General features: G+C 38.0%; 1 protein-coding gene across 1 annotated transcript; it reads right to left on the minus strand.

Annotated features, from left to right (window-relative positions):
* Positions 1-3,542: 3,542 nt before the first annotated feature.
* LOC145774364 (3-hydroxyisobutyryl-CoA hydrolase, mitochondrial-like) lies at positions 3,543-10,501 on the minus strand. Its single transcript, XM_082585599.1, has 8 exons — positions 10,362-10,501; positions 8,832-9,209; positions 7,838-7,961; positions 6,945-7,121; positions 6,391-6,599; positions 6,098-6,220; positions 5,328-5,473; positions 3,543-4,512 (listed from the first exon to the last, which is right to left on the minus strand). The coding sequence occupies exons 2-8, from the start codon at positions 9,081-9,083 to the stop codon at positions 4,341-4,343; spliced, it is 1,203 nt and encodes a 400-aa protein (XP_082441725.1). The 5' UTR covers positions 9,084-9,209; positions 10,362-10,501; the 3' UTR covers positions 3,543-4,340.
* Positions 10,502-16,711: the final 6,210 nt, after the last annotated feature.

Below are 16,711 nucleotides of genomic sequence, written 5' to 3' on the forward strand. Positions count from 1 at the left end.
TATTTTAGGTGTACGGAGCAGTTTTAGAGGCTTCAGAACACCGCAACTTTTCAACCCATATAGTTTGCGAGACAATCTGACGTTTTGGTGGAAAATAGCGTAGACTTCTTTGCGTTACATTACGTCTCCTTCGTGTATTGTATCAAGCAACACTCCTTGATCCTTTTAGAGAATTTGAAATGTCAACAGGTTTCCCTACCTTATATTATGCAACACCAATACCATATAATCAAACAACATTCATTGTTGCTATAGCAACCTACAAATTGAATTGTGCATATCACCTTCTCGTATGCATAAGCTATCGATCCTTCGATTGGGTCGCGTGTGGCGGCTTCTCGCATTTCTGATGTGAGCTCGAAGCGCCGACGCAGTGCGCTCTCAGTTTATTTCTACTTTTGTTCAGCTACAGAACGGCCGATTCCCATATTTGGTATTTTTACCAATAGTCCGTAAATTCGGTAGCCACTTAAACAAGACAATTTCCTATAAGACCTGTGATACACCGCCAACCAATCAGAACGTATGTTTAAGTGACTATCGTCTAATTGTCGCCCGTCTAGCATTCAGCCAGAGAATTGCTCCTACTTTGAACTTTGTTCGGTAATTACAGAAGAATTATGACAAAGGTGGGAAACGAATCGAAGTTATCGAAATGTATTTCCCAGCCTTAACCCACTAGACCAGGGGTTCTCAAACTTTTTTTTAACGTGGACCCTTTAAAAAAAAAATTGGTTTGCGTGGACCCCCTTTGTGGCCTAGTCCGAGAAACTTTTTTGATCAGCATGAATTGGACATAACGCAATAAAATTTGGCAACAAAATTTATGTTTTATTAAATTTAAGAAATAGCGAATGCAGATTGTTTTTCAATACCTTTGATTTAGTTTCATTGATGTGAAGAATGCTGCTGTTTGTTTTCAACAAGAACATGAAATTGTGGCTAAGGATAGTTGTTTGAACGTAATATTTCTTTTTTTTGAAAAATTTATTCCATTTTTGAAATTAAACACTAAGATTTCCATTGAGCCTTCATAGACCCCCTAAAACTAATTCGCGCACCCCTTTGCCTTGGAGGTCCATGGACCCCAGCACTAGACCACACTGGCTACGGCAAAACGTTCACTGATTTTACTTTCTATCAGTTGCGTTTTTTCTTTGTTCTACCTGTAACTTCCTGATTGGTTGAAACGCTGTTCCAGTAACTTCTGATTGGTCCAATGATTCATTTGTCTTAACAAAAAATTTATGTTGAAGTGCGTGTATGTGGGTACATACACGAATTCACCGTGTATGTATCCACATACACAAAAAGAACATACACAAGAAGAAGAACATACACCATCGAATTCCTATTCTGGTTTCTGTTGCAGAATGGCCGAGTTTTGCTGTTTTGTTCGGTGATGTACTCTAGCAACCTTAGTCCGGCGTGGCCAGAGGTGGGCAAAGTTACTTTCAAAAGTAACTGAGTTACAGTTACTTGGCAAAAATAGTAACTGAGTTACCGATTTCAAAAATGTAACTAGTTACAGTTACTAGTTACTTTCAGTTACTCATAAATCTCAACATAAACGCTGTAAACCAAATTTAAACAAACAATTATTTGCGGGAGGCGCATCCATTCTCCTCAACATTTATTAGATGTATCACGCACCCTGTGGTGCAAATTCTTTTCTAGTTACGCAGTTGCCTTTTCCTAATGTAATTTGTTTTCCGTCTGTCTGTTTTCCACACTATTGCTTATAATCGTTGCGTGTTTCTTGATGCTTATAGTCAGTTAGTTATAGTTACTTTCAAAAAGTTTAAATTTATTGTAATTTATACATATTTTCAGATTCCTGATGAGGGCTTAAGTTAAACCGAAAACGTTTGACTGTTAAACTACTTGTAAATATGTAAAATATATTGTTGTCATGCTCAACCCTGTGGTATTGTTGTGTTTTGCCTGTCTTTGGTACAAAAAAGCAAACTCTCTCCAGAAACTATATTCTCTTTAAATGCTCGAAACAAAGGAAATAATTTGTTTTCCCTGCTATGACTCAAGTTACTTAGACATCGACTTCCGATTTTGAATCGAGAAAACAATGATGTAATAAGGTTGCGAATAGTGAACGTAACACCAAGACTTCGGGTCCTAAATACTCCAGTTAATCGGCAGCAATGGCGAGTGGTTAGCGCGTTGGGCTCACAGTCGAAAGCCTGCATGTTCGACTCTAGCCACTCGCACTTGCTGTTGTTTCTCTGGGCAAGAAACTTTACGATAATTGCCTCTACCCAGTGATCGATTTCGAGTAATGGGTAGTACCAAATTTAAGTCATAAGTAAAGTAGACAACCGGAAACAGACATTGCCGTCGGCTGCAGCGTGGGTCAGGTGTACGTCGGAAGGCGTACACCGATGCATAGCGCTCAAGTCCGCTTTCCCGCAATGCAGGATAAAGATAAACAAACAAACAAAAAACTACGGCTCCTGTACACCTCTGGCAGCTATACGACAAGCATGAACTGAGCTATCAAGTGTTGCCAAACACTTTTGCTAAACATTGCATAGAAAGTCACATATTGATCAATCACCAAAAGCAATTAATTTAGCCAAATCAGTTCTCAAAAAGCGCTAAAAAAGAGCCAAATCGCCAAACCATAAATATGAAGCCAAACGTCTTAAAAAATCGCCAGATTTCTGGATTTTGGCGATGAATTCGCCAATATGGCAATCCTGCTCCATAAGATCACAAAACAAGAGCGTCGCGCATGGGCAGTGCTGCTCCGAGTCCGATACAGCTGCGAGAAGAATGCATTATTGCGCGCAAACACGCATAAAGCATGACACAAACATGTGCAGAGAAATGGACGGCAATTAGAAACAGAAATTTCAATACAAAAGTAACTTGTAACTGTAACTGTTGAAAAAGTGCTAAAATAGGAACTAGTTACCGCGTTTCGTTACTTTTGGAAAATAGTAACGAAGTTACCGTTACAGTTACTCGAAAAGTAACTAGTTCCAGTAACTAGTTACTTTTGTAACTAGTTACTGCCCACCTCTGGGCGTGGCTATCTCACTTTTGGATTCTGTTATGTTTCTGTTAGAAGACAACTCTATACTTTTCATTTCTACTTTAAGTTTTGTGCATTAGGTTATTGGAATAAACATCCCTCGCTAATGAAGACTGTGCTCAGGTCATCCCTTGCCACCAAAGTGGTCAGGGGTGTCGCCATCGTATTGAAGGCTGTGGTATGACTGGGTAGCACAGACTAACAGCACCCACTACGATAACCACCTCGATGATCACTAGTATTAGCAGTATTACGATCCAGTCCATTGATTGGCGTGTTAAGGCCCATTGTAGTCGGTACCGGGCTTAATAAATCCTCCCAGCGGAAACGGGTGGACGCAAGATGGATCGAATAGGGTTAGGGTATGTTACAAACCCACTTGACGACTCGGACGTTTGGTAAGAAGTCTTCTATTTCTTTAGAGATTATGGCAATGTCCAGCACAGCCAAGCACTGACTTACTTTGCACTTTGACAACATCAATGCAATGTAGTGGTGCAGTTATAATGACGGGACAATAATATGTAGACGATAATGGTAAAATCAGATCCATAAATTAAAGGTGAATATATCGGTTTTAGCCGGCTGAAACAGGTTGAATAACTCCATCACTTCAGAATGTGTTTGCGTTAGTCAGCTGGCACAGTACAAGCAATACCGACACCACAGAACAATCACGCTATATTAAGGCAATACATAAATATCATGTTCGTTGAGGCTGCAAATCAGACAATGCGTATTCAATTGCAAGCAACATGGTTGATATGTTCACTGATCACATTAGTAAAAAGTCGGTAAGTTACCACTTCGCAGTTTTGTTTGATCTTATTTTGCTTGTATCCAGGTTTTGAAGATGAAGATTAAAGGGACGGGAAAACAAAATAGCCAATCATGAGCGGATACGCGGCAAAGCGACGTCATTTTGATCAACAGGGGATGCTATCTAAGCAGGCATAGTTCAACGGAAGGTAGCTGGTGGGTCACTTTGCTATCAACATCACAAACTGTAGAAATATGAAGGTTGGTAGTATGAGTTGTTAATCATGAGGTAATCCACAATGTGGTAACGATGTTGGCGGCCGCCAATTGGTGCGGTAAAGACAAAAAATGTCCGGAAAAAATACTCGTCGAAAGCTCTCGTACATGCCAATATGAGGTCTTTCTTTACCACTCACAACATAAGGCGACTTGTGGACTGAATATATGTCTATGCACCTCAATAACTTCCACCACAACCGGCCTGCTGACAATACTTATTCAGAGAAGATTCAATTATTGAAAAATCTTCTTAAAGTTCAAGTTCTTTCAATCCTTGTGGCAGCTTAAAGTAACCATCTAGCATTTCATCGGTGACGTCAACAAGTTTGGAGGGTTGCCACTTTGGTTTTTTGTCTTTATCGACTAGTAGAGCGCGCACTCCTTCAGGAAAGTCGTTGTTTCTCAAACAATTGCAGCCAATCCTGACACAAATAAACGTCACTATACCAACATTGCTTTAACCATTATGCACTGTACAACGAATTATTTAGTATAATCATATTTACCAATACTATCAACACTACTGAAATTGTTCAATGCGAAGCAATAATTTTTTCACCAAATTGGTACCATCAGAAGGTTTTTATTCAATAGAATCTATTTGAATGACCTTTTGATAATCCCCAGTAAGGCGAAACAGGCTGTGGAAGTTATTAGACAGTAATAACTATACTTAATGCAATTCGCTCTGCTTGGCTTTTTGGGTCTGCTACTATTCGGTGAGTCCGATTCGGTGAGTCTGATTCGGTGAGTTCCCAACTTCTAACCCCTAACCTTAACTCCTAACCCTAAAACGGCAATAATAATTAGGCTACGGTACCCGATAATTTAAAAAAAAAATTGAAAAAATCCCCCGTTAAGGGATCGGACTCACTCGAATCACCGAATCGGACTCACCGAATCGGACTCACCGAAACGGGCCATTCCGTGGCTTTTTAGCTTGGCATTGAGCACTTGTAGTAATAATAGCATTTATTTTTTAATCTTGAATAAATAGATCTTCTGTTACGTTTTACACAAAATATATTACATAATATTATTGGGTCATTTTATGTCAACCGATCCAGGTCATGTTACCCAATATCTTAGATTTTGCTAAAATTTAATCAACATGAAGAAATTTTGTTGTTGATTCCAGGTGTTGCTGTTACGACAAGCCAATATAATAGTCTACGTTGCAAAAATAACATTGCCTCGAATTTTAAAACATTTTCTGCATTATTCCGACAAACACTACCTGTACTCCATCTCCAGACATTCGTCCAACGTCATGCTCTCGCCCGCCATCAGCTGGCGGTGAGCGAGCTTCAGTGAGGTTGGAGACATTTCACGCAAGATGTTCAATTGTTTCATCGCCCATTCGCCACCATCGCTTTCCAACCTCTGCAATGAGATGAGTTCAATCATGAGGCGAAATAAAACATATTTTGTCGTGCACACTTGGTGTATGAAAAAGAACGTAAAACGTATATGCGCCAAGAGTGCTATATGTGGTACACAATAGTGGATTAGTGGTACATATAAGTGCACAAATGCACATAGTAGCCCACAGGGATAACCCTTAACATCTATTGAGAGTAAATTGAATTTAAATTCAACAATAGTGGCATAAAAATGTGCACCCCAAATCACTGACTTATTTGATATTCCATGGCGCAATTAACAAGCAAATCCATGCCAAAAAAACAGGTTCACACTAGGCAGAGAGGATAGTTTTGAAACCATGAATGTGATAGCCGTGAGCTGATACACTTTGGGAACCACTGATCCGATACCGTATCAGTTTAGTTTTTTATTCCTGACCATCACAGCAAAAAATCAAGATAAGCCAACATAGCAAAGGTCTAAAAAAGTAGAAGCGACAAAACGTAAACGTTATAACGTGCTTGATACCAAACATAATCACTTTTAAATATGGCACGGTCGCAACACCTTAATATTGATTGGCAGCAAACCTATGCAAAGAATGAATTAAAGAATCCCACAGCTGAACAATGAGAAATTTACCTTGAATATTTCCTCCACAGATTCTGCAAGAAACATCTTCTTGATATCCTGCTCTCGATCCCGGAGGATAAGATAATCACGATCTCGTCCAGTCTTGCACTGTTCATGGTACTTCCTGAGAAGCTGCCGATAGAATTATGATAAGAGGAAGTGTGCGACTGCGTGTCCAGATTCAGAAAGAAAAAATGTCAATTTGGAAGGAAAATGCTGATTGATTAATTAAGACCACTACGTCGGTGATGTCACACATACGTCAGTGATGCCATACATTACGTAAATGATGTCATACATACGTCTGTGATGTCTTGCGCAGACGGATTTTCCATTGCGATTAGATCTTTCTCCAACTGCGGCAGAACGTGGCTGTCCACCATGCGAGTAGCCACACCGGCCTTGTATACATCCCGGCCCTTCAGTCGGTAGCCTGTCAGTGCGAGGTAAAGGCCGAGATGCAGGCTTAACCGGGGGAGGAAATACGACCCCCCGACATCAGGGAACAAACCTGTACGAGTCAAAATATTAACAGAGTGTCAAGAAAACCTGCAGACGGAAAAAAAATGTATGTGAATACAAGAACTTAGAGTCTTTCTACAAGAATCTGTTTGTTAAATACATTTCAGTGTTGCAACTGTAAAAGTTTGGTTAATAAATGGAAATTGGAATACTTTCCTGGTCGTATTCAATTCCAGTGAGACTTTGGAAAGTTGGTATACTTTCTATATATAATATAACGTATACACTATATTATACAATAACAGATATAAAATATGGAATGCTACATAAGACACTTAAAAATTCAAAGGCTCCACAAATGTGTTCACTAAGTAAACTAAACTTAATTACCAACCAATTGCAGTCTCTGGCATCGAGAACAGCGTTCGTTCTGTGCAAATCCTGTTCTCCCCATGCACAGACAGCCCCACTCCGCCCCCCATTGTGAAGCCATCCATGAAGGCGATGTAAGGGACAAAACAAGTCGCGATTCTGTAATTTAACTCGTACTCAGCTCGGAAGAATTCCTCTCCTAAAAGAACAAATGAAGATATCTTGAAATATATACAACAAAAGTTATCGACAGCATCACATTGGTGGACAGACAGAAACCGTTGGAAATATCTTCAGTTCCAACTTCTTAAATTGAGGCTCCACATTGCTCAATGCAATTCTCAATTCCCCTAAACAACAAGAAACCCTTACAGAACTCTGTAAACCCAGGGAACTCCACTACGTGTTTCTGACTGACAACATCAATGGGACGGATGGGATTGCTTCTTATTGCATATCATCAATTCTCGGAGTTATTTGTGAAAGGCAAACTCGTAAGTCAGGGTCCACGGAAAGTCTGGACCTGTATTTTGTCTTCATGCTGGTAAGAGATGAAAATGCTGTCTCACACATGTAGGTCGTGGCAAAAGGCAATAAAATTTAATTTCTTGTCATGTCACCATGGACCTGTGCAGTCGTCGCGGATCACCAATGGTCCACGGACCACAGTTTGGGAAACCCTGCCCTAGGGTTCTGGGGCACCACTGCTGAAGAGCACTAAGCACATTTTTATCAACAGCGTCACGTTGGTGGTGAGACAGAGACCGTTTGCCGATGGAAATATCTTGAATAGATGTTGTTACGTGTTTGTATTCAATTAATTGTAATGTTTTGATGAATTGTTCCAACTAACTATGAACATAAAGATTCAAGAATTAGACACTCTTTCTCTGTCAAACCAAGAAGATCCTGTACCTGGTGCATAGTCTCCCATCCTTGCCGCATCAGTAATGGAACGGATGTCTCCACCAGCACAAAACGCCTTTTCTCCTGCTCCCTTCACAATGATCATGGTAGTGTGCGGATCATCTTCCCATTCCTGAGCGGACAAGTATTTCAACTGGGCTCCAAGATACAACCACAAGCCATGAATAAAAATACTTCCTCTACCATAGACATGAGCAGATCTTAGCACTTACAAGTTACACTGAAACCATCATATTATGTAAAATGAAAGTGGTAATATTGAAAAAGCGGTTTGTTATAATTTTTAGTTTTTACTTTACTCGTCTGAAACTGTCAGTAAGTTGCACTGGTATACTTTGTACTTTTTTCTTTAAACTATTATAATACTTCATCTTTAGTTACGGTAGTTTTTCTGAGCACATTACACACGATTGCACAGTTTCACTCCATGCTTATGCACGTAAGCATGTCATATACAAATGTATTTTAGGTTTCTAAACTAAAAATGATGTAAACTAGATATTTTGAACTTGATGAAGTATACAGTGTGTTTATTGGAAAAATTCAATGATGAGAAGGAAAATTCGATAAGAAGGACAGCAGTGATACTGACTCAAAATGACATTGTAAAAGAACAAACCAAGAACATGAAACAGAACAGGAAAAAGACAGTGATGAAACAACAGATGAAGGCGATATTGCAAGTGGAGTGGAACTAATTATTTTACTGAAAAGGACAAAATGATACCAAGACCCAGTTTAAGAACAAGACCACATAACCTTATCAGACGTGTGCTAGAACTGATAAGATATGAATTTATGAAAGGCTGGCAGTATCTGTTGCTGAACTTCTTTACAGATGTCTGATTGCATCATAGCGTAGGCCACACATCGTAGAGATCGTGGCAAAGTAAACCAATCAGTACATATATTTGCAAACATACAAAACAATTTAGATGTAAAATATAATGTAATTGAATCCAATTGAAAACTAGAACCCTACCTTTATTTTTGGGTATATTTTTTTGATCATACTTAAATTCAATGCATTTAAGGCTTCAGGTCTGTTGAGAATAATTATCTTTGCTCCATTCTTCTCCTCAAACAAAACATCATCATTCACACAATTAGAAGAATTCATATTTCTAATGAATTGAAAAGGATTTTCAGACTGAGCTTGACAAGTTATAGCACCAGTTCTCAAGAAATGCTTTCTCAAAACATCAACACGGCGTAAAGCTTTCATACACCACATTATGATGCGTTTCAATCTCCTTTTCTTTGCTGTTGTTGAATAGCTTTCAAATTTTCCCTTCTTTGTCTGTCGACAAACCTTTTCAAAACAACAAAGCCTGTCACCGCGACTGGAATTGCTATAATCCTGCAAAATAAAAAATTATTCATAAATTTGCATTTCTTTTATTACCGACTCAGATTGAAGAGTCGCATTATGCAAAACATCGCCTGACATAAAGAAATCAGCAAAATGCCATCTGATAAAAAAAGTCACCAGTGAATGCTGAATCGAGTGTTTAAGTACTGTTTTGTACAACTTTGTCTGCATCAAAATCACTGTAATGTTGAACACAGTTATTCAAAAAATAAGACAATATTTCTGTATCATCATAGTTCTGAAACTGATCATATGAATATTTACAATCACATGAATAAACCATTTCTTTTAGTAGGCTGATACCTTTTATATCAAGTAGCCAATTTGCTTTAAGTTAAGATTACAAATCAGACACTTGCAGAATGTGCAGGTTTCAGGTTTGGTAGAAAAGTTTCTTTGCAATCACCAAAATTGCTAAACTTTGTTTCATAACTTTACAGTGTAGATTCAAATGATCTGTTATAGCCTGATGCTGCGGGTTCTTTTTGGCAATATCAAATTACACTAGCTTTCGGAACACAGTTCCCTAGTCATGTGCTATGACGAATGGTGTTGAAGTCAGTGAGTGTTTTTTTAAAGTGGCTCTTTGGTTTAGCTTGAGGCTGCCGGCTGTTGAGTTTCTGTGCTGTTAGGCGATATTGCTGTGAGGTGTTTTGGTGAGATATTTTTGTTTTATAATTCCGACTAAAAATAGACAGAGCTTTCCCAAAAATGTTATTTATCACTCACGTGGCAGAAAATCTTTGTCTGCTACTGCTACACTTATAAAACACTAAATTTATATATTATGCCTACTATGAGCTTGTAAGTTGGTCACTTTAATTCATAAAAGATCGGCAAATGAATACATAATAATAATCATATTTTATTTTTCGCCCATTGTGACAACAAACTGTACGCTGCGATCAATACAACAGGAAGCAGCGAAGTGACATATTAGTCTTCGAGTCAGTTGCTCTCATTATTTTGGCATGTCACTAAGTGTCTTTGCTGAGACTCAGCCGCATGCTCTGAAGCAATGTCAAACTCAAGTCCTTTTGACCATTGAATAGGCTCCACTTGGTTACATAGTTGTCAATGATATTGATAAAGGTAATAAAGCGATAATTATAAGCAAAAAGTTAAAAAACAAAATCTCACCAAGAAATAAAGTTACGTAGAAAAGGATTCTTTCTCGAAGATGAAGTGCTATAAAGTGATTGCTTTATAATGGGCTTTGCACCCATCTGTTACCACTCACAATCAAATTAAATGAAAGCTTTCAACTAAAGCATTTTACCTGTCAAAGCACAATTTGCATTGCACGGTTAAGCATAATCCAGAGAGCAAACCTTTTTGTAAAAGTAGACAAATGTCAAAATTTAGAACATAAAAATATTGAAACAAACTTTAAATCATGTTGGGTATCAATCATAAGCTCCAAGCCAATTCTAAACATTTTTCAGTAATCATTTAATTTAAAACTTTAAAGTGTTTTTTTTTCTAAAATGTCCGAATTTCAGACTGATACTGTCTGAATTCCTTCAGGATTACCTGGCAACCCTGCAACGCTCAGAGACTGGTTTGTGTGCTTACAATAGCAGTTTTTTCTTGCAGAATGACTAATTATTGTTGTTTTATGTTAAACAATCATAAATAAATAAAAACGTTAAACATTGTTGTGGCACAGTTTATTATTAGTCTAAAAACGGATCAACAGTGTACACTATGGCCTACTAATGGCAGATCCAGGGGGAGCGATCGTTCTTCCCCTAAAACACAGAAGAGTAACTTCATTCAAGGTGTATTTGCAAATTCGGAATAATGTAGAACTACACATAATTGTTTTTGTTGAAATCCCCCCTCAAAGGTTACTTGCTGGATCCATCCCTGCTATGTAGGCCGTACAAGTACCTCTGCCAAACCAACAAACTGCACTTGCAGTTGCATTGTTGCTATGACGCTTTTTTCATGCTAGATTGGCCACCCCCACTAGTGGGGAACAAACCGACGATGGATCATGATGATGATGATGAGATTGATCACAGAGTTTCCAGAGAGTTTCCTTTTTTCATCACTTCTCTTTTCTTTGCGAGAAACGTAATATGTCGTGGCTGACAGATCAATGTAAACAGCTCAAGTCTGAAAACGGCATATGCCGTTGGTGTCAGTTCTAAGTGAACAACTGTAAACGGCTTATGCAGTTGGTGACGCTTAACAGGTTAAAGACCTGGAAAGCACACTTAATTATAATTAACGGTTTAGGTCCATAAACCCAAGGATTCTACAATCAATACCTAAGTTAAAAAAAAAACTGATTGAAGGTTCTATCAGAGTTGCTTCCCCCAAAAGCAAAGGCCCCCTGGACAAAGTGGAAAACCTTCGACTTCGAACCGGTGTTGGCCGTAGCCTACTAAATCTGCAATGGCAAAGTGAAGCTCTAACACTGGCCCAGTTACATGTACTGTATGTGTGACACAATGCCCAAAACAGTGGGCCACTTTCCAGTTCACCCCCAGTTTATCATTCAGTGCAACAAGTGGGACCAAACAATCTGCAACTCTATCACACAAGAATGTGTCGATCTGTGATATATCAACCTAATTTAGAAGACTCAATATAAGAATAAATTGATGGTTAAAATAAAGTGTCCAACTTAACACTTATTTTGTTTCCTAGGCAAAACACTTTGTCCAGTAAAAAGATCAAGATGAAAAATAGAGCAACGCCGAAGTTGCTGATTAAAACTTTTTATAAAAGTTAGCCTATCAATTTTAAGTGTCACTGAATAGAAAGCTGTCTATGAAATGCACCATTAATTCTTGACAAGACAAACTGTAACAAAGAGGTGCGACCTAGTTGGTACTCTGAACAGTTCGTAGCCTACCCTGAAAAGATCAAGAGAAAAAATTCAAAAAAGATGAAGTCGCTGTTTAAAGTTTCCGCAAACAAACTGAAAAGATCAATAGAAAAAATAGAACAAAGCCGAAGTCGCTGATTGCAGTTTCCGCAAACATTTTAAAATTTCTGGTAATGATCCTAAGAGTTTGCCGAAGTCGCTGATAGCAGTTTCTGCAAACACTTTAAAAGGGTTAGGAAAAGATTGAGAGAAAAAATTTAAAAAGCCCAAGTCGCTGATCAGAGTTTCCGCAAACAAACAAACAGAAAATATTGAGACAAAAAAAATAGAACAAAGCCTATAAGTCGCTGATAGCAGTTTCCATTTTTCCGCAAACATTTTAAAATTTCCGGTTATGATCCGAAGAGTTTACCAAAGTCGCTGATAGCAGTTTCCGCAAAAATTTTAAAAGGGTTTAGGGTAAGGGTTGAGATCGGAGTTTACGCAAACATTTTAAAATTTCCGGTATTGATCCTGGGAGTTTTTGTTTGTTTGCGGAAACTGCAAAGAGCGACTTCGGCTTTGTGCTATTTTTTTCTCTCAATCTTTTCAGAGGGAAAATTTTAAAATGTTTGCGAAAACTGCGATCAGCGACTTCGGCTTCTTTTTATTTTATTTTTTAATCTTTTCAGGGTACGAACTACCGTAGGTTGCATCTGTAACAAATCAGCCTACTTAGCTGCAAAATCCATTGACACAAGCGGTTTTGCCACCTTAGGCCTATCCTTTTTTTGGTTTTGTTACTATATTTCTTTTTCACAATGTCATTTCTTCTGCATTCTGGCAAAGAATAAATTGAATTGAAATTTTTGGTTACAGAAATAACTGTATTGACATGCTCATCAAACCGTACCGTACTTGCAATCAATTAAGTTTAGCCAATTGTATTTTCATTACAAATAATAATAATTTAGATTTATCTTTATTTATTGCAGACACATTCACAGCAAGAGGCAGTGGCTATTTGACCGGCTCCGGTCTTTGAATCTGAAACACTATTTGACCGGTCATGACGTCACTGCATAAGCACTTTTTTCTTTTTCTCTTTCAAAGCAACAGACGAGAAGCGCCGATATAAGTTCTAAATTCAACACGTATTATATTCTTCAACTCAGTCCGTGGCGCGTGCGATACGTCTCCGGCTGCCAATCTAGAGGGGATGAGTTCGATACCATCCGGAAGCATTCTTTTTTTTCGTTTTTTTTTATCTAAATTTTGACCCGAAGCGCATTTATGTGGTCAATTTTTAATTTGAGTAGCCTACAGTCCAAGTTAGTTAATAGTTCTCAAGTTAGTTATATACAATACTTCTTTTAAAAGAAATGATAATGGTAAAACCATTTTTTAAAGAAGTATTGTATATATATAACTAACTTGAGAGAAAAATGTAGGGTCATTCGGCAACACACGTTCACTTATGACGATCGGAAAATTACCAAGAGAAATTCTCAAATTCCAGCAAATTAAAAAAACTCTAACAGTATTACTCACATTTGAAAAGACATAAAAAATGGGCTGTAGGCTACTCAACTTAAAAATTGACCACAAAAATGCGCTTCGGGTCAAAATTTAGATAAAAAAAAAATGAAAAAAAAGAATGCTTCCGGATGGTATCGAACTCATCCTCTCTAGATTGGCAGCCGGAGACGTATCGCACGCGCCACGGACTGAGTTGAAGATTACATGTTGAAGTTAGAACTTATATCGGCGCTTCTCGTCTGTTGCTTTGAAAGAGAAAAAGAAAAAAGCGCTTATGTAGTGACGTCATGACCGGTCAAATAGTGTTTCAGATTCAAAGACCGGAGCCGGTCAAATAGCCACTGCCTTTTTCTTAACGATAGTTTGACTTTTGTAGTGTGTGCTTGAACAACGCAATGACAGCTCTCCCTTCAAAGGCACATTTTATAATTTAATATTTTTTATTGAATTTCAATTAGCAAGACAACGCTTCTCTAGTTTTTACTTTTATCTTTCTAGGAGATAAACTGTTTAGGTAACAAAATAGCTTGCAGCCTCTAACTTGCACCAATGCAGTTTAGTTTGTTTCTAGTCAACCATGTAGCGACCAAAGGACTTCCCAACGTGCTAACCTACAATAATGAATTGGAAGACGATGTGACTTTGGTTTTGACATCTTTCCTAATATACTTTTCTTCTCTTTGAAATAATAGTTGCCTAATGAGAAATCATATTGCTGAAGTGTACAGTGCTTCCACTTCTGACAATTGATAAATCCTCTTCAATTTCCTTTTTTGTCCTGAAAAATCCCTTTTTCCTCAGTCGGAAATCTTTCAAAATTTCCTTCATAGGCGAGGTTATTTAGGTTAAAAAAGGTGCTAATACAACTTTAAAGTTATTATAATCTCAGTTAAAGCTATTTTAATCTCGATTTTATTCAGTAGCACCGGTACGGTATGTCGAAGCAACGTTGTTTTATTAGAACAGTAGGCTGCACAAAAGCAGCCCATATTTTACAATAACATGGTTTACTTCCTTTGTTCACTGTCCAGCCAAAAAACTGCTTGTCGGTTCTGGGACATTTACCACCTGGAGTCCTGGACATCATTTACCAATTACCACTCTCATCTTTCCTACCCGGAGTTCCTAACCTATCCCTAACAGCAAAAATGTGCAGGTGGTAAATGTCCAGTTTCAACGAATTATCCATCCATTAACAAATTTATTTTTGTGTTTAGTTTAGTTTTCCTTGATGCGCTAAGCCGCTAACTTAACACTATTGGCTAGGCTACGGTATCTCTTTTTTCCCCTTGTCAGTAACGCCTTCACAATCATTTGAGACTGACGAAACTCCAGGATACTAGGCCTATTCATGATACTGACTCAGTCTGACTGTGTACACTATACATGTTGTATACATACTACATAGCCTCTATTATTATGACACCATCAGTTAGCATAGGCAAAAACTAACTTTTCTAAACATATCACTAACACTAAAGATATCACTAGCCTAAGCTTATCATACCTAACTGTACGTCGAACCTCAGTGAACTTTGTCATTGCTACTCAACTTCAACTGTAAATCAACGGATTACCTAATTTTAACTCAAAGAATTGAGAACTAACTCTCTCACTACAGTCTGCAATCACGTCCAATTCCCAAAGTGGCGATAAAAGAAATCAAGCGATAGAAAGGCGAGGATGGGACAGTACAGGGAGTAAGAGGGGTTCCGGATGACGAGTGACGATGGAAACCAGCTGATCATCGTTATTCCAGTCGTTTTTAGAACTTTGAAAGGGAATATGAATAAAATTTTCTTTAAAATTGCTAAAAAGAACAAATCCCTTTTTAAGACAAAAATTCCTTGTAAAATTGTTAAAAATCCCTAAAAAATCATTTTTTTCTTCAAATCCCTTTTTTATCCTTCGAAGCGTTGAAAAATCCCGATTTCGGGATAAAATCCTTCAAAGTGGAAGCACTGGAAGTGTAATCGTTGGAGTCCAGTCCAGTGTTGTTCAGGATCCGGATTTTTGGAGTCTGATCCTGCCGGATTTGAAGAAATTTTTCGGATCCGGATTGGATTGGATTCAATTTTTCCCAAGCTGGATCCGGAGCCGGATCATCCGAATCTGTTTAACTTTGTTTAGTTACGTTTTAATAAATTAAATGACATAAATTCCATGTAGTTGCTGTTCTTCGTTTCAGCGAAGATAGCCTCCGTAGATCTGGCAGCACTAGTCTGATCTGATACCGATGTACTCGCAGTCTGTCGCAGCGCAGGTCGCAGAAGCAAACCAACAACTAAGCAAAGGCATGCACGCCACGCTAAGAGGTTGATGAAAGTAGCCTACCTCGGTACTAGAAAGTGCTGGCCGGTGCCCAGCAGAAGCTAAAAAGTTTGCCATAGTAGATTGAGGAAGAATAGTTTTCTGAACGACTTACATTTCTGAATGGTTCATGGAAGTGAGCATTTGATTAGTGACAATTTATTATACACTGATCTTATAATGACATTTGTATCATTATATTCAAAAACAGTAGCCTATGCTTTTGATAAGTGTGTGCAACTGTGCATGCTTACACTGCTATTTTCTTTGTTTTGTTATTGTCGTTTATTGTTGTGTTTCAGATTGATTACTGGTAGGTTGAGTGCTACTTTAATATCAGTATAAATTCATTAGGCCTATGCTGCAATTGAGACAAGGATGGTAGGGTAAGAAAAAAATGTTAGTGTAACATATATCTGTTATAATGCTAGTTTTCGGATATTCGGATCTGGATTGGATATTGCTTTTCCTATTATTTTTGGATCAGGATTGGATTCGAATATTTCTAAAAAATTTCGGATTGGATTGGATTATCAAATTTCAATATCCGCACAACACTGGTCCAGTCTCAAAACGTTGCGTTTATGACGAAAAATTAAAATCTCTTTTACTCAGTGTTGCCAGATACTTTCTGTATTTCCTTATAAGTACCAAATCTATTTCTGAATCTTCAATAGTTTGGGTGTTTATTAACAATATTATCGTTTTTAGTATTAGTGGCAACGTTCATCTGATTGTCCTGCTTTGGTATCATGCACGTTATAACGTCCTCCTTTTGTCGCTTCTATCTTTTTCTAGACCTCTGCTATGTTTGATGTTTGTC

This window comes from Aplidium turbinatum, chromosome 1, assembly GCF_918807975.1.
Source record: "Aplidium turbinatum chromosome 1, kaAplTurb1.1, whole genome shotgun sequence".
NCBI lineage: Eukaryota > Metazoa > Chordata > Ascidiacea > Aplousobranchia > Polyclinidae > Aplidium > Aplidium turbinatum.